Source organism: Canis lupus, chromosome 1, assembly GCF_048164855.1.
Source record: "Canis lupus baileyi chromosome 1, mCanLup2.hap1, whole genome shotgun sequence".
In the NCBI taxonomy this organism is placed as follows: domain Eukaryota; kingdom Metazoa; phylum Chordata; class Mammalia; order Carnivora; family Canidae; genus Canis; species Canis lupus.
The window spans coordinates 3,725,988-3,744,375 of record NC_132838.1 but is presented as its reverse complement, the minus strand read 5'-3'; the positions used below and the strand labels follow the sequence as shown (position 1 = coordinate 3,744,375).

The 18,388-nt window shown below is 43.8% G+C and overlaps 1 protein-coding gene, 1 long non-coding RNA gene and 1 other non-coding gene across 14 annotated transcripts in view; 2 read left to right on the top strand and 1 right to left on the bottom strand.

Moving 5' to 3' along the window:
• LOC140629957 (uncharacterized) overlaps window positions 1-7,185 on the bottom strand; it is a 31,728-nt gene extending 24,543 nt beyond the window's left edge. For 2 of the 7 annotated variants that reach the window (XR_012027735.1, XR_012027740.1), the window contains exons 1-2: window positions 6,477-7,185; window positions 2,353-3,322 (exon numbers count right to left, since the gene is read on the bottom strand). This is a non-coding gene — a long non-coding RNA (uncharacterized lncRNA). Of the gene's footprint in view, window positions 1-2,352; window positions 3,323-5,043; window positions 5,179-6,461 lie in introns of all 7 variants that reach the window. The other 5 variants (XR_012027754.1, XR_012027759.1, XR_012027753.1 and 2 more) reach the window with 5 other exon arrangements.
• LOC140608821 (U6 spliceosomal RNA) lies at window positions 1,748-1,850 on the top strand. Its single transcript, XR_012010813.1, has one exon. It is a non-coding gene; the product is annotated as a U6 spliceosomal RNA (small nuclear RNA).
• Window positions 7,186-7,449: 264 nt separating the features above from the next.
• The window catches only part of ZNF236 (zinc finger protein 236), a 104,113-nt gene continuing 93,174 nt past the window's right edge, over window positions 7,450-18,388 (top strand). The window contains exons 1-4 of one of the 6 annotated variants that reach the window (XM_072819433.1): window positions 8,145-8,161; window positions 8,383-8,531; window positions 9,376-9,489; window positions 17,422-17,539. Coding sequence is in view for 2 of the 6 variants with exons in the window: in XM_072819445.1 (XP_072675546.1) it covers window positions 7,536-7,590 (55 nt within the window). In the remaining 4 variants the exon portion in view is untranslated. Of the gene's footprint in view, window positions 7,591-8,144; window positions 8,164-8,271; window positions 8,532-9,375; window positions 9,490-17,421; window positions 17,540-18,388 lie in introns of those variants that run through there. The other 5 variants (XM_072819418.1, XM_072819423.1, XM_072819445.1 and 2 more) reach the window with 5 other exon arrangements.

Here is an 18,388-nt window from a genome sequence, read left to right as displayed (position 1 = left end):
TACTTGGGAAGACTATATTTGACAAAAGATCGACAAGACCTGAGCCCTGAAAACTGCAAAGCACAGCTGAGAGGAATGGGAAGAGATTTGAGTAAACTGGAAGAGAAATTGTGTTCCTAGGCTGGGTGACTCCGTATGGTTATGGTGTGAATTTCTCCCAAATCAATGTATGGATTCTAAGCAGTTCTATTCAGAATCTCAGCTGACTTTTAAATTTTTTTAAAAAATTGACAAGCTGATTTTAAAATTCAGAAAATGTGTGTGGCATTGGAGAAGAGAAACACATAAATAGGACAGAATAGAGTCCAAGATAGGCCTGTACATATGTGATCAATTAATTTTAAACAGTGTTGACAAGGCAATTCAATGGAAAAATAATCATCTTTTTATCAAATAGCACTGGAGCAACTGGATATCATGTTGAGAAAATCAAACAACCCTTACCTCATACCACATTTAAAATTAACCATCATAGAGAAAGACCAAAATATAAGAGCTAAAATGTCCAAGAGAAAACACAGGAAATCTAATCACTTTGGGTTTGGCAAAGTTTCCTTGAAACGACACAAAAAGCATGGAACAATTGATCATAATGTGAAATTCAAAAAAACCCCAAAACTTATGCCATTCAAAAGACAATGTTATGGAAATGAAAAGGCAAGCCACCTATGAGGGTATTACAAACATATACCTAATAGGGGCACCTGGGTGGCTCAGGGGTTGAGCATCTGCCTTTGGCTCAGGTCGTGATCCCGAAGTCCTGGGATCCAGTTCTGCATTGGGCTCCCTGCTGGGAGCCTGCCTCTCCCTCTGCCTGTGTCTCTGCCTCTCTGTGTCTCTCATGAATAAATAAATAAAATCTTTAAAAAAAACAAAAATACCCATATACTTGATAAAGAAATTATACTTGGGGTATGCAAATAACTCTATATCTCAATGAGATGACAAACAATCCAATTAAAAATGGGCAAAAATTTGAACACACTATATCAAGGACAATAATATGTGGACAGCAAATAAGCAGATGAAAAGTCGCTCAATGGCGTGCCTGGGTGGTTCACCTTGGTTAAGTATCTACCTTCAGCTCAGGTCATGATCCCTGGGTCCCGTGATTGAGCGTCTTATTGCATAGGGCTCCCTGCTCACCAGGGAGTCTGCTTCTCCCTCTGCCCCTCCCCCATTTATGTGCATGCACATGCACACACTCTCTCAAATAAAATCTAAAAAAAATTCAGTATCATTAGTTATTAGAGAAAGGCAAATAAAAACCACAGTGAGATACCATTAACCATTTCCTAGAAAGACTGAAATTCATAAGGTTAACTATACCAAGCACTGGTAAGTCAGTGGAGCAACCAGAATGTCATACATTGCTGGTAAAAAGGTAAGATGGCATAACTACTTTGGAAAGCAGTTTAGCAGCTTCTAAAACAGTTAAAGGAATAGCTACCATTTGACCCTGCCACGCCACTCCTAGGTAATTACTTAAGAGAAACTAAAGCAGAAATGCGGCCAGGCCAAGACCTGATGCAAATATTGATAGCAGTTTCGTCTATAATCAGGGCTTGTACAAGGTGAGACAAATGAAACGTGCACAAACCTGAGAGTGAGCACCAGGTGCTTTGTTCTGTCACCCTAGTCTGAGTCTGCTAATACTAGTTAAAAACTGAAAACAACCCCAATGTCCATCAACAGGTAGATGGATAGAGGAATTGTGGTATATCCATAAAATGAAATACTATTCAGTGCTCTCTTTGGCAGCTTATCATAAAATTGGAATCATACAGAGAAAATGAGTATGGCCCCTATGCAAGCAGGACACTCAAATTGGTGAAGCATTCCATATCTTTATAAAATAAGTCCGAAAAATGTAATGTGACTATAGTTAATAGCACTGTATTGTATATTTGAAAGTTACTAAGAGTGCAGATCTTAAAAGTTCTCACCACAAGGAAAAAATTGTAACTCTGTGTGGTAATGGATATTAACTAGACTTATTGAGATAATTTTGCAATATATGCAATTATACATAATTGCGCTATACACCGGAAACTAGTGTTTTATGTAAATTGTACCCTAAAAAAGAAAATAAATACTATTCAGCAATAAAAAGGAATGAACTAATGATTACTTCAACAACATGGGTACAGCTCAAGCTCAAGATAATTATTCTGAGTGAAAAAAGGCAAAAATAATACATATGATTCCATTTATATAAAGTTCTGGAAATTGTAATCTAATTTATAGTGACAAAAAGATTAGCAGTTGCCTGGGAATTGGGGATCAGGGAGGGGATTAGTACACAGGGAAATAAGGAAATAAGGGTGGTAGGGTGGTAGGATATGTTCATACCTTGATTGTATTGATGGCTTCACATTTGTATACACGTGTCAAAACTGATCAAACTTCACCCTTAAATATGTGTTTGTTGTATATCAATTATATTTCAACAAAGCTGTTAAAATAAAATGAGCCAATAAGAATTTAAGTCATGAGTCCTTATTGGATCCTGATTGGGAAAGTAAGAATCTTTAGAGACAATTGGGAGTATTTGAATATGGACTAGATATTAAATATATTAGGAGATTATTGATACTTTTCTTAGGTATAGTAACGATATCATGGATATGTAGGGAAAGGCACGTATTCTTAAGAGATTCATGCTGACGTAGTTAGGGGTAAAGCGTGATGTTTGCAGCTTATTTCAAATAGCTTGGCAAAAACAAAATAACAAGAAACAAAACCCACACCCACAGAAAAACAAAAGGCAACAGGAAAATAAATAGATAAAGCAAACATGACAAAAATATTAAGACTGTTGAATCTAAGTTTTGGAATATAGGAGTTCATTATACTATTTTTTCAATTATTTTGTATGTTGGATAATTTTGTCATTAAAAAGCTGGAAAAGTTTACCAACTAGATTTGAAAAAGAACCAAATTATAAAGATAAAATATAATTGAATTATTAAACTCAGTGGATAGGTTTAACTAAAGTCACGGCAGAAGATAAAGTTGATGAATTCCAAAATGAATCTTACAATAACTATCCAAGATGCAGTACAGAGGAAAAGAGAAAATATGAAAGAAAGTTAAGAAAAATGGAGAATAAAATGAGCAGGCCTATCATTAATCTCGCTGAACTCCAAGAGAAAGAGAAGGAATGGGGCTAACGCCATCTTTGTAGACATAATCCCTGAGAATCCCCACTGAATCCCTGAGCACATAAATGAAAAGCATCCATGCTTAGGCACATCATGATGAATCTGCGAGTCACTCATGGCTGAGAAGGTTGTAAAAGCTTCCAGTGAAGAAAAGTGACCTGCAAAAGAAAGAAGGATAACCGACTGGTCATCATTTACAACAGAAACTAAGCTAAAAGTGGAATATTTTCAGTGGATTGAAAGAAAATAAGTGTTAACCTAGAATTATTTAACCAGGAAAGTACCTTTTAAGAATAAGGGCAAAATAAAGACGTTTTCAGGTAAACAAAAAATGATAGAATGCTTGCTGCTAGTCATGTTCACTGAGTGAAATTATAAAGTGTGTATATGAGACAGGAGATGAAGTTTGGAGACGTAAGAAGGAATGTAGAGGACAAAATTAATTGGAATATTAGAATATCTATGTAAATCAGACTACATAAAACAGTAATGTCTTCTGCAGTTTAAAGTAGAATTAAAACACCAAACAATAATTTATAAATTAGGAGGAGGGTAAAGATGTTAACATTCTAGTTTCATAAATATCATCTAAAAGTTTCTAGGTTACCTTTAACAGAATAGAGTATATAACTTTCAAAGGGAAAAAGGAGAATGAGAAAAAAAAAAGTCAATCCAAAAAAAAAAAAAAGGAAAGACAGTGGTGTAAACTTAGCTGACATGGGACACATTGAAAGCAAAAAATATTTCTCATCTTGTATTAAAATCAACACCAGAAGGCAAGTGCAAGAATAGTCATAGCAGCATGTTCATAAAAAAACAAAAAACAACTCGACATAACTCGGAAGTCTGTCAACAGTGGATTGAATGAATAAGCTGTGGCACAGTCTTACAATGAAGTGCTGTACAACAGTAAAAACAAATGAACTGTAGCTATATGCATCAGCATCAATGAATCTCAGATATGATATGAAGCAAAGAGGCCACAGAAGAATTTGGAAAAACTTTGAGAAAGTTGAAAAAGCTGGACCAACTGACCAATATTTCATTTATTTAAAGACATCTACAAAGTCTATACAACCATAAAAGCAAGGGGAGGATTATTGCAGGATCAGGAGAGCAGATACCTCTAGGAAAAGACACTCCAGGGAGAGGCATATATGGGTCTTCCAGGGTGCTGGCCCCATTTTCCAGCTGTGCCTTGTGTGGTGGTTCTGGGGAGCATGTTTTTTGTCACCCTTTTTAGGTCTGCTATGGTAATCAGCTTAAAAATGAGATGGAAGAACAGAACAGCCCTCCACGGAACCCTCTGAGACATCCTAGGAAGAGGAGTCTAGAAAGCAACCTACCTATAAACTACGAAGACTGGATCAGGAAGACAGAAAATGTGAACAGACCAATGAATGAGGCAATTAAAACAGTAATAAAAAAAAATCTCCCACCAAAGAAAAGCCCAGTAGCAGATGATTTCACCAGTGAATTCTAGCAAACATTAAAGAATAACACGATCCTTCTCAAACTCTTCCAAAAAACTTAGGAGAGAGAATACTCTCAATTTTAGGAGGCCAGGAGTACCCTGATATTGAAGCCAGGTAAGGATACAAGGAAAGAACCCCAAAACTATAGGCCATGATCCCTGATGAATATATGCAAAAATTTTCAATAAAATGCTAGCAAACTGAATTCAACAGCACGTTAAAAGAATCACACACCATGATCAAGTATAATTTATCCTTGGAAAGCAATGCAAATTAATGTGAAACACCACATTAATAAAAGATGTTCATCTCAACAGATGCAGAAAAAACATTTGACAAAATTCAACATCCTTTCAACAAATTCAACATCTCAACAAATTGGGTATAGAAATAGCGTATCTTACCATAATAAAGGGCATCTATGACAAACCCACAGCTAACATCATACTCAATGGTGAGAGGTTCAAAGCTTTCCAAGACCAGGAATAAGACAAGGGTGTCTGCTCTTGCCACTCCTATTCAACATTGCACTGGAAGTCCTAGCCAGAGCAATTAGGCAAGAAAAAGAAATAAAAGGCAACCAAATCATAAGGGAAGTAAAATTGTCTGTTTACAGAGGATACTGGTATGGACAGTAAAAAAAGAAACAATCCTATGAAGTTACATAGGCATACAGCTGTCTTTTGTGAGAATCTTCTAACGGATCACAACTACTTCTTGGGCTAAAGAACCTGGAGTTGACTTTCATATTCACCTTTTATAACTACATAGGACTTCACTAGTTTAGGTACTTATTCCTTTAATTTCTACTTTCTTCCTTTATCCTGATTTCACTTATATTTTACTGATAGAAATTGCTTCAAATCCTTTGCCGATCAGAATAGGGTATATACATTTCCAAACAGATTTACAAGTGGCTCAAGCTTCTTATGATCTGCCTCCAATCTTTTTTCTCAGCCTTATACCTATGCTAGTCCTGATATATGTATGTGAATAGTCATATTTTGTCTAAATTTATATATATTTCTGCTTTGATGCAACTGGGTACATGGGATGAAAGGTAAGCAGATTTGGTTTGCACCTTGGACTTGCTTACAGGCTATGTACCCTTAATCAGACTATTTAGCCCCTCTGAACCTCAGCACCATCATCTGTAAAATGGTACTTGCAGGATTACCTAAAACACTAAAATGTTAGCAGTTAAAAACAGCAGATGTTAATTACCAGTTGCCATTCCTTGGTTAGCTGTTGACGGTTAAATAACCTCTTTTCAAATAGGATTATCTGCCTAGTTTTTTCAGGATTTGGATGAATGTATGGAAACGAAAGAACATATATAAAGCGCCTAACAAAATACTCTTTAGGTTTTTCCCCTTTACCGTTACCTCTACCTGGGAAGCCCTAGTTCTTACCATCTGTTAGAATACAAGCATCTACTAAGTTTCAGTTGAGTGTCTTTCCTATTTTTTTTTCCAACTGTAATTTATATGGTCCTCAAATTTCTCCATCCACTTTTAAAATCTCTATTTATAATATATTGACTGCTTTTGTCTTTCTTGTCCTATAGCACCAAGTTGTTTTGGTGGGGAAGACACTGTTTTCCCTTTGTATTCCTATTCCCTCCTAATACCTTGGATGCAATTGGTAACCATTATTTACTATTTTGAATTAATTTTCCTGAGGATACTAAGACTGTTAGACTCCTTCCTTGATTGATAATGTTGCCTCACCCAACTCTGTCCTCCTGTTACTGTGTCACAATTTTGTGGAAGTTATTATGAGCAAACAACAGAAATAAAAGATGAATACAATATAAAACTACATTTTAATGTATTACATCAGATGACAGGTCTTCCTCATCCAAGTCCCTGATCTGTTAGTGTCTGCCCCTGGAGAGTGTGCCATGGGGATGCTCTCAGGGGGATCCTGGAGGACCACGTTCCCCGCGTTTCCTGCAATTAAATGAACACAGTAAACATAGGTGAGCACATCCGAAGCACCTAGCATATCGGGGACCCTTGCTCTCCCCTCCTCTTCCACCAGCAAAGCTTTTTCACCACCTGTACCAGTTTAAAGGGGACCTTTCTTCTTTTCCTCATGGCTGTCCCAGGCAGACCCTAGCCCACCCCGCTCAGCCCATCAGGGCCGAGGGGGACCCAGGTGACCCCGGCCCGCCCCGCTCAGCCCATCAGGGCCCAGGGGGACCCAGGAGGACCCCGGCCCGCCCGACTCAGCCCATCAGGGCCGGGGGGGGGGGGGGGGGGCAGGTGACCCCGGCCCGCCCCGCTCAGCCCATCAGGGCCCAGGGGGACCCAGGTGACCCCGGCCCGCCCGGCTCAGCCCACCAGGGCCCAGGGGGACCCAGGAGGACCCCGGCCCGCCCGACTCAGCCCATCAGGACCAAGGGGGGGGCCCAGGTGACCCCGGCCCGCCCCGCTCAGCCCATCGGGGCCGAGGGGGGGCCCAGGTGACCCCGGCCCGCCCCGCTCAGCCCATCGGGGCCGAGGGGGACCCAGGCGACCACCGCCCGCTCGCGCTCCGCACCGGGCCCGACCGGCGGAACGCGCATGCGCACGGCGCCGCTCCCCGCCCCCACCGCGCGCCCGCGCCCAACGCCCCCAACGCGGCCCGCCGGGCCATGGAACCCGCCGAAGTTGGCGCGGGTCGAGCCCTCGCGTCCGCTCGCCCGGGCGCCTTCCCCCCGTGAGGCCCGCGGGCGCTCAGACCCGGCTCGGCGGCCGCCCGCGCGCCCCGGGGCCGCTCCGCCCGCCTCCGCCGCTCGGCCGGGCGCGCGCCTCGCCCCCGAGGCCGGTCCCCGCGCGTGCGCGCTCCGCGGGTGTATGTGTGAGTGTGTGTGCGGCCGAGGGGTGGGCCGCCGCCGCCGCCGCCGCCGACGATGCCGCGGGGCCGCCCCCCGAAGCCCAGGGAGAGCAAGGCGCGCGGCGACTCCGGTAAGCGGCTCCGGCCCGGCCGCGCTGTGCCGCTCCGCGCGAATATAGTCCCCGGATGCGGCGCGAGGGGCGCCGGGAGCGGGCCGGGCCGGGGGCGGCGGGCCGGGGGCGGCGGGGGCCGGGGCCGGGCCGGGGCCGGGGCGGGGGCGGGGGCGGGCGCCGGGCGGGTGTCCGCAGCCACCGCCGCCGCCGCCGCCCGCCTGGGGGCCGCAGGGCGCGGGCGGAATGATACCGGCGCGGCGCGGCGGCCCCTCCGCGGGGCTGGGCCTACTTTCCTGGGCCGGGCGGGCGGCGGCGGCGGCGGCGGCGGCGGCGGTGGTGGCGGGGCCGGGGCGAGGTGCGCGCCGCCCCCCGCCCCCCGCCCCCCGCCCTCCGCGGCCCGCCGTCCCGGGCGGAGGCGGCCTCCCGGCGGGGCTCCGGGGCCGCGTGGGCGGGCGGGAGGGACGGGCGCCGGGCCGGGCCGGGCCGCCCCGACTGCCGAGGCCCGAGGGGGCCCGCGGGGGCCCGCGGGGCGGGCCGGGGGGCCGCCGGGGGGCCGGGAGCCGAGACCCGAGACCGCGGAGGCGGCTGCGTGTGAGCCGGCTCGGGGGTGGGGGAGGGGGTGGCCTCCGGGTACTCGTTCCCTCGCTGGCTGGGACTCCGGGGTCCCCTTCCCCGGGGAGGAGTCGGGGCGCTCGGTGGGGGGCGGGGGGCTGGGGCCTGCCGGGGGCACCTGCGCTGCTCTGCAAACCCGAGGCCGGTCGGGCCCGGAAGTGCAGATCGGGGTTCCAGCGTGCCCTTGATCGCATTTAGGAAGAGGGGTGCGGACGAGGAAGTGGCGTGAACTTGGAGCGGGACGTACCCAGCCGGCCGCGGCCGCGGTCCTGCCGCAGTCGGGGCGATCAGTGAGCCGACCCGACCCGACCCGCTGCTAAGGAAGCGCTGCAAGTGCCGCCCTGCGTGTGAGTCCAGCAAGCCTCGCGCAGCCCGGCGCAGCCCAGCGCAGCCCAGCGCAGCCCGCCTGGCTGTCCGGGAGCCAGCCGGAGCCAGCCGAGGTGTTGGCTGGGGGAAAATGCAGGGCTGCGGACTCGGACTCAGGTTGCAGCATGACTGCTGGAGGCTGCAAGGAGGCCCGAAAGGCCTCCCCGTGCTCTGGCTTTGGCTCTGGTTTGCTCACTGTTTTTATTTTTGCTAAGAAGCCTTCTGCCAAAAATAATGTAAGGTGCAGTGCGTCTCGGTTGCTTGGAAGAAGGCATAGGCCAGACCGTGGAAAATTTGCATCAACTTGCAGTCCCCCGTCTTCCCAAATGGCATCCTTTTGGACCTGGATTTTCAAGCCCCAAACATAAGAATAATTCTCTCTCATTCCTCAAGGCTATTCATAATTAAGTCTTGTAGCTTCTACCTTAAAAATGTCTTTTCAGTCAGCCCTCCCCCTTTCCACCTGGTGTCCCTGGCTGACCCAGTCCACCTGCGTGCACATGGACTTCTGTGGGAGCCTCTGACTGGTCCCAGGTAGTCTGACGCTACCTTAAGTTCGTCACCAGTCCACCTGGAGGAGCAGTTTAAAATGTAGATAAAATGGCCACACCCTGGTAAAAACTCTTAAGGATTCCTGATTCCTTGGGGGTAAAATCCACATTCCTGCAGGATCCTAATTGATCCAGCCTCTGGAGGGCTCATTTCCCTCCTCCTGTGCTCTAGCATTCAGTTCCCTGGGTTCTGGCAGAGGCCACACTTGTGGTGGGGTGGGGCCTTTGCTGTTACCTATTCTGAGAATCCACCTGCTCTTGCTCAACTTCTTAGGTCCCAGTGCTTCAGCTTCCCAGCAGAGGCTTCCTCAAAGCCGTCTGAAAATAACTTGACACCACAGTTCTTCTCAGAATGTAGGCCCTGGAGACACTCTCAGGGGTCTGCAGGGTAAATATTTTCATAGTGCTACTGTTTGGTTGTTTCACTTGCTGAACATTTGCACTAATGGTACAAAAACTATGGGGGTAGCATTGCTGGCGCCTTTGCACAGACTGCGAAGCTGCGGTATCTTCATGTACAACATACTGAATCTATTCCAAATAAAATGATTTGCAGGAAAACAAAATGTAACTTACTGCAACAGAGAAAATGTCAGAGGCAGATATGAGGAGCTACTAACCTTCTATTCAGCCAGACATTAAAAAGATTTGTAAAAGTGAAAACTCTTGTTACTGCTTTTGTGGAGAATATATTTTTCATAAAAATGTGTGTTTGTGTTAACCTATAGTAGGTTTGTTTTTAAATGAATAAATATTTTAATAAGTGCTCAGTTTTAATTTCTGATAGGGCAAGTAACAATATAATCTGTATAGACCTAAGGTTTTTGGGGTCCTCCATATTTAAAAATGTAAAAATCCTGAGATCAAAATGTTTGAGGATTATCGCTTTGTCAGTTAACTGTCTTAAGAATGTTTTCTCATTATCAGAAATTCGTTTTCTATGTTACCATTATGAATTTTATTTTTAAGAAAAACCTGGAAGGTGCGTGGGGAATTTTACAGATAGAGGGAATAATAAAGCTCAGAGAGGTTAAAGTGAGTCGGTAGGTCTACCCAGCTGGTGGCAGAGTTGGGATTTGAGTCTGCCTTTGAGTCCAAACTGTGCATTTTACTATTTTGCCTTGATATATATAAAGCCCTACATAGGGGTTAATTAATATATTCAACAAATATTTATTTTTTAATAATAAATTTATTTTTTATTGGTGTTCAATTTGCCAACATACAGAATAATACCCAGTGCTCATCCTGTCAAGTGCCCCCCTCAGTGCCCATCACCCATTCACCCCCACCTCCTGCCCTCCTCCTCTTCCACCACCCCTAGTTCGTTTCCCAGAGTTAGGAGTCTTCATGTTCTGTCTCCCTTTCTGATATTTCCTACCCATTTCTTCTCCCTTCCCTTCTATTCCCTTTCACTATTATTTATATTCCCCGAATGAATGAGACCATATAATGTTTGTCCTTCTCCGATTGACTTATTTCACTCAGCATAATGCCCTCCAGTTCCATCCACGTTGAAGCAAATGGTGGGTATTTCAACAAATATTTTAAAACACTTCCTGTGGTGGGTGTGCACGGCTAGGGACTGGGTCACAGAGTTCACCTAACAGGATCTCTGCCGCGGCTCTTAAAGACTGTGTATGTCCTGTGATGGGGGAACGTGTTTATGGCAGCAGATAGCAGACACTTGTAGTCTAGGGTTCCCAGAGAAAAGGATGTCAGAATGGAGATGTTAAGAAAACTTTGCTTGGAGTCATAATTAGCTTAGGACAGAAGTACAGTAGTGGTGTCCTACCTGCCCCCTCCCCCCCCCGCCCCGCCTTACCTGCAGTTTCAGTCCCCTGCGGTCAGACGGTGGTCTTAGTGACATCATCAGAAGGTCACGGTGCCAGAGGTCATTTACCTCACTTCACGTCCCAAGAAGAAGGGTGAGTGTGGCCCAATAAGATACTGAGAGGGAGAGAGACCAGAGACCGCATCTGCACAAGTGTACTAGTGTTGTCTATGTCACTACTATTGTTAATCTGTTATGGATTTGTCAGTCAAGCTCAGCGATAGATACTTAAGCACAGGAAAAACCATATAGATGGGATTCTGCGCTCTGGTTTCAGGCATAGGGTGGAGGGGTGCCTTGCAGTATACCTACCTGTGGATGGGGGGCTGCTGTGGCAAAGGAAGCCTTGAGGGGGTGGTGTGTGTTGAGTACTTGTTTGGTGCCTGGCACTATCTTGGGGATAGAAGGATGATCGAGGTAGAGTTTTTTCTTTATTGTGCTTAGTTTGGTTTAAATAGTAACATGACCTTGGTGGAAACCACACTCTGGGGACTTGTATGGCTTCCATTTTTTCCAGTGCGGTGGTACAGACCTTTTCTCCCCAGCTTGTACCTGTATTTGGCCTCCTGCTCCGTTTCCGTTTTCTGTGGGAGGAATATTTGTAATACTTCATTTCCAGAGAGCTGAGGCCAGCAGACGTTGAGCCAAATGTATAAACTAGTCCCCTCTTGCTCAGATGATTAGTTTAGGCCATTTTAGCTGTTCTTGGATGAACTCAGGGGCTCTCCTTTTCTCTCTAAGGGGATGAGACAACCGGGCTGAGCTAAGAGCAGTAGGATTCAGCGCACAAGGCAGCAGATGTGCTGACAGGTTTAGAGGTGACTTCTCTGCTTCAGACTCAACTAGGTACTCCTGGTGGGGCTGAGGGGAGGGCAGGTTCTGCTTAAAGTAATAACTCTCTGACAATATTGGGCATCTGAGAATGAAAAAAATTCTTCGTAAAGGAGCACCCTTCATTCTCCACCACTGAGCTTCTTACGTAGGCAGAGTTTTTAATATTTTGAGAAAAGTGTGTGGGGTAAACACATCAAGTTTAAAGATTTTATGATCCTGGAATCAAGTAGTGAGTTAACAGCAGTTCAGAATATTTCCCACAATAAAGGAAAAATATTTGATTATAAAGATTTATTTAAAAAAAAAAATCTTGGTCTTTGACCCAAATACAGCCTGGGAAAACCATACTAAACCATAATTCTTTGTGAGATAGAGGCAACTCAGCAGTTTTTTTAAAATAATGCTTATCCTGTACCAGGGTCTTTATATTTTCTCTGTATACAAAGTCAGTGTCTCTGCGCTCAAGCGATTAGTGTTTTTCAAGCTACTTTTTAGTTGTAGAACTTTCTTACATGAAATGTGGCAGGATCTCAAGTGGTGGTTTTCACCCTTGGCGAAACATTATGGAATCACCTGGGGAGCTTTTAAAGATCTTGATGACCAGGCCTCGAGTCCAGTTATGTGTGAACCTGTAAGGGGGAGCCAGGCATCACTGCTCTGCAGGCTCCCCAGTAGTTCCACTGTGTGGTCAAGGCTGAACACCAGTGGTCTCCGGCAGAGCTGTTCTGGGTAAAGGTGGGAGATTGAGAGATTCAGAGACAGCCCACAGCTCTGCAGTGTCTTCCCCTAAAATTTCAGCAGAGTTGAAAACTTACCTTAGTGGATTAAATTAATAATTTATGTAATAAGCAGCATGAGCGGACAGTGTGCTCTTAATACAGAAGTGAAAAACTTAATTGTTCATGGCTCCGGCAGCTAAAGCAAGCTAGTTAAAGGTACTAGGTGACCGCAGGTAATAGCCAGTTCCGGGGAGCCTCAATTCTGGGAGAATTGCCAAGCTCTCACTTGGTTTACAGGGGCAAGCTCCTGCTCTGCTCCATTTAAGTATTGCCGTGTCTTAAGCATTTTTCAGGAGGAGGCCAGATGTGTGTATTTTTTTGAAACCTTTATTACTGTATTTTAGTAATTATGTTAATTGAACCAAACATCTACATAGAGAATGCAAAGAGCTTCATGAACTCCATATGTAACCAGCACCTAGAACATTGGCAGGACCTCACAAGCTCCTGGTGTTTCTTCCCTGTTACAACTGCCTTCCCTCTTTGTGCTCCGCTGTCCTCTTCTGACTCCACAGGTTAGTTTTATCTGTTTGCAGACTCAGTTGAATTTACAGTATATACCTTTTTGTTTCTGGCTTCATTCATTCAGTATTTGCTTTTATGAGGTTATCCTTCTTATTATTTGGCAGAAATAAGTTCATTTACAAGGTTGTATGTTATTCTGTTATGTAGCACATTGTCAATTTATCATTTCTACTCTGGGTACTTGGGTTGTTTCCAGTTGGGGGCTATTATAAATGCATGCTGCTATGCACTTTTATGCATTTCTGGGTCATGGTAGACACTGTCAAACAGTTTTCCAGTGATCGTACTAGTTTGCTCTCCTACAAGCAGTGTTGGAGAGAGTTGCACTTGCTCTGTCCTTTTAGTATTTTAGCTATTCTGGTATGCATAGTGTTTGGATTTTTAACTTGCAGTTCTGTGCTAATAGACTTTCTTAGCCATCAGTTCTCTTTCATGAGGCTCTCATATAGGTCTTTCCCCATTTTCCTACTGGGTTGAATGTTTTATTATTTTTTTAGTTAATAGACTTTACTTTTTATAGTAGTTTTAGGTTTACATTCAATTGAGCAGATAGTACCTAGTTCCTGCATACTGCTTATTCTCCCCACAGACTTTCCCCTGTTATTAACATCTTGTATTAGTGTGGTACATGTGTAACAATTAATGAACCAATTTTGATACATTATTACTTAATAGAGTCCATAGTTTACATTGGGGTTCCTGTCTCCACAGCTCTGCTTGTTCTCTCTAGTATCTATACCTGGAATCATGCAATATGTAGCCTTTGCACACTGCCTTCTCTGTCTAAGCAATATGCATTTATGATTCCTTTCTTCATGGCTTGATGGCTCATTTCTTCTTATTGCTGAGTAATATTCCATTGTCTGGATGCAGCAGAGTTTGTTTATATTTTGAAGGATATCTCGGTTGCTTCCAGATTTTGGCCATTATAACTTGCTGTAAACATTTGTGTGCAGGTTTTTTTTGTGGACATTAGTTTTCAGTTCATTTGGGTAAATTTTTTTTTAAGATTTTACTTATTTATTCATGAGAGACAGAAAGAGGTAGAGACATAGGCAGGGCAAGAAGCAGGTTCCCCACAGGGAGCCCGATGTGGGATTCAATCCCAGACCCTAGGATCATTCCCTGAGGCAAAGGCAGATGCCCAACCGCTGAGCCACCCAGGCAGCCCTCATTTGGGTAAATGTTGTTGACCACTGGGCTGAATGCTATGGTGAGACTGTTTAGCTTTACAAGAAGTTGGCAGATTCTTCCCAAGTGGCTGAGCCAATGAATGAGAGATCCTATTGCTCCACATCCTTGTCAGCATTTGGTATTATTGAGGGTTTTTTTTTTTTTTTTTTTATTTTAGTCCTTCTAATAGACATGTAGTGGTATTTCGTTGTTTGAATTGCAGTTCCTTTACGAGATACAGTGTAAAGCCATATATTTGTATGCTTCCTTGCCATCTCTATATTTTTGGCAAAGACTTCTGTCTTTTTGTTATTGATGTATAGGAGTTCTTCATGTATACTGTATATGAGCTCTTCTAGTTTTTTGTCCACTCTTTGAAGGATATCTTTTCATGAAAGAAGTTCCTGTTCTTAATATTGCCTTATTTATCAGTCCTTTCTTGTTTAGTACTTTTGGGACCCGTGTAAGGAATCTCCGGCAATTTTAAGATCATGAAGCCCTTTTCCTATATTTTCATCTTGAAGCTTTATTGTTCTTCTTTTCACTTTTAGATGAATAATTCATCATCTGCTTTTGAAGGACAATTGCTTTGTTTTTATTTGCTGGCTATTATAAATAATGCTTTTGTGTTTTTAAACATGTGTTTTTGGTGCACCTATGTACACATTTCTGTGGGGATCTATGTAGGAGTGGAATTGCTGGACTACAGGGTTTGTATGTGTTTGACTTTGGTCGATGCTGCCAAATGGATTTTGAGTGGTTATAGTGATTTTCATTCTTTCTAGTGGTGATGAGATTTCCAGTTGCTCCAGATCGTTATCAATCCTTGTTTTTGTCTGCCTTGTTAATTTTAGCCCTCCAAGTAGGTGGGCATTTTACTTTTCTAAAAAAGTACTTTTTGTTTCATATTTTTCATACCTTGGATTTTTGCAACAACCCTGTATGTTTGCAGGATGGAAAACGGCCTCATCTTTGGATGAGGAATCCAGCTGAGTGACAGGTTCTTTGGTTTGTGGAGACCTTACAAACCACCAGGCAGGACTGAGGTTCTTAAATCTTATGGCACTCAGTCCTACTTTCATCACTGTCCTCCTAGTCTGTGACCAGTAACCCATATTTTAATCTATAGATACCCATTTTTTAAGATAATGTGCATTAAAATTGTATGTACTGTGCATACATGCTTCATTGGAAATTGGGACAGAATCTTGGACCAGGCTGTCCATGATTTTCTGTGGCGCCCTTTAGCTTTACTTGATTGTTGTTGCTGTGCTAAGGTGCTAATGTCAATTGTATGTTTGTGGAGATGAGAAACAGAGTAATGGCAGCAAATCAGCAAGGAATTATTCTATCACATATAGAAAATTCGTTTGTATTGTCAAAGGATGCATTATTCTCAGCAGTACACCTCTGGGTCATTCTCAGAAAGACTGTTAATTTTAGTTCCTGGGCCTAGAATTGTTTTAGCTAGATGGGGAGGCTATAGATACTGGAGGTATTATTATGTTATAATTTTAACACACTGTAGTTTTGTTAAACTTGGATAATGTGTGTGGTGTCTAAATATACATGCACCTGAGTTTAAAGTCTTTAGATATAAAGATGTACAGGTAATAAAAGCAAATATTTGAAAGAGGATTGATATTCCTTTTAAAAATAGAGACAGTGTGGTAATCCGAGGTGTGAAAGGGAAACTGCACACAAATACAAATACTGACAAAATGGGCATATTGAAAGCACACCTGGGTAGAGGTGAATTTTACTGTGAGAACATGAGTGGCCTGACCCTGTTAGGGACCATTTAATGAGTCTCTGACCAGGTATTTATTTTTAGCTCTGTGTCACAGGTAAATTTCATATCATTTATCAAGAAACCAGTACCAGCGTTTCCAGACTCTAGTTGTCTCATGGAAACTACCATGGTTTTGACAAGCAGGGTACTTTGGCTTGACTCTCAATTGAATATTTTTTATACTGAAAGAGCATAAACAGTCTTAGGCTTACAGTTAACATAAAGTACTGTTGATAAAATTCAGGTACATCTGCTGTTTTACAGTAGGCACAAGGTTGAAGTTGGGGTCTCATCTCAGAAATCATGACCCTAAGAGACACAGAAGCCTGACTGCTTAAGAGAGAGTCTTGAATTATGAGTTGAAAATTACCCTCCATTCTGCCATGGTTGATTGTGTGATTTTGACCAAGTGGCTAAGTTTCTCTGGGGTCTTAAGACTAAGACCTTGGTCTCTGGACTAAGTTTCCTTAGTTAATCCAACAAGGGTATGGAGTGTATAACTCTTTTCCCCCCAAGTAAATTTTATTTCTCACTTTTTAACTTAATTCTTTTTGAGCGTATAATATGTTATAATGGCTCAGAACTTTAAAAAATGAAAGTCCCTTTTGGAGCCCTACTCCCCCAGAGAGTTGCCTTTTTTCTTTCTTTTTTTTTTTAATATATATTTATTTATTATTTGTGATAGACATCGAGAGAGAGAGGCAGAGACACAGGAGGAGGGAGAAGCAGGCTCCATGCCAGGAGCATGACACGGGACTCCATCCCGGGACTCCAGGATCGTGCCCTGGGCCAAAGGCAGGCACTAAACCCCTGAGCCACCCAGGGATCCCCGAGAGTTGCCTTTTCTTACCAGTAACCAATGCTATTCTTTTTCTTTTTTTTTTTTTTAAAGATTTTTTATTTATTCATAGAGACAGATAGAGAGAGAGAGAGAGAGGCAGAGACACACACAGGCAGAGGGAGAAGCAGGCTCCATGCAGAGAGCCTGTCGTGGGAATCGATCATGGGTCTCCAGGATCACGCCCTGGGCTGCAGGTGGTGCTAAACTGCTGCGCCACCGGGGCTGCCCCATAATGCTATTATTCTTTTCTGTAGTTCTGCAGGGATGTTTTATGCACAAACAAGCAAATACATGGTATATTTGCCTCCCCCTTCCTTTTTAAAAGGAGTGATAGCATCTAGAACATACTGCTTTTTTCATTAGCTATACTTTTAGGATTACGTTTTTATATGAGTACATTTCATTTCCAAATGAATATTTACTTAATAGTAAATACTGTTGAGTAAATAATGGGTGAAATTCAAAAAGTGCTAACCCTAACCCTAACCCTAACCCTAACCCTAACCCTAACCCACCCTAACCCTAACCCTCTCTCGGTGCAGGTGCTTTTGAGCTGACAGATGTTTGTTCCAAGAAGAGGAAAGCAGGTGCTTTACGGCTGGTGCTGTTAACTCGAGCACGCACTTTTCTGACAGAGATTCTATGGAGAAAATAATGTAGGTGCGTTTCCGCTAGCTCCTAGGAACAATCAAATGGCTAAGGAATGTATGTACAAAATAAGAATAGTTAGTGGACGCATAATAAGCTGGAAGAATACTAAGGTAATTGAGGTGTGGGGCAGGAGTCAGACTACAAGTGGAAATTAGATATGCTGGTCTTGGGAGCTTTAGACAACTGGGTAGAGACCAAAGAGTCATTAGCTTTCATCTTATCTCTGACTATTGAGCAAATGTTTGCTAGGCACTCAGGATATGCCAGGTTTTGTGCAAGGCTTTGGAGATACAGTGACCCAGTAGGAAGGGTTCACAGGCCCACGCACTGCAGAGTTTTACCTGGAAAAGTCCTGGTGTGCTCAGACCTGGACGCTGACCAGTGTGGGAGGAGCAGGAGAAAACAGGAGAAAAGAGAAGAAACTAGAGACCAATAAAAATAATAACAACAACAAAAAGGAGGAGGTATGGTAGCTGAGGTGGGACCCTACTGGAAGTGGGGGTGATAGCTGTCAGACTCTCCAAGGGCCTTTTGGTGGCCTCAGAAAGCATCCTGGTGTCAGGATGGAAAAGTGAGAGAAAACACATCCATGGTTGGAGAGCCTAGCTCTCAGGGACAAGATGTTGGACAAGATGTTGGAAGAAAAGACGGGCCTGCTGAGAGCAGTAGAGATGTCAACCACTTTTTGGAAACTTTTTATTCAAAACAAAAATAAAAATAGATGCAAAGTTTGGCAGTTAGCTCAGTTGGTTTAGAAACAGAACTGGTGTGTCTCATTTTAATATAAAAAATGTCTCAGCAGGATTTATGGAGAGATGAGATCTTCAATGCCTAGTGCTTGAGGGTTTAGGTCAGGAG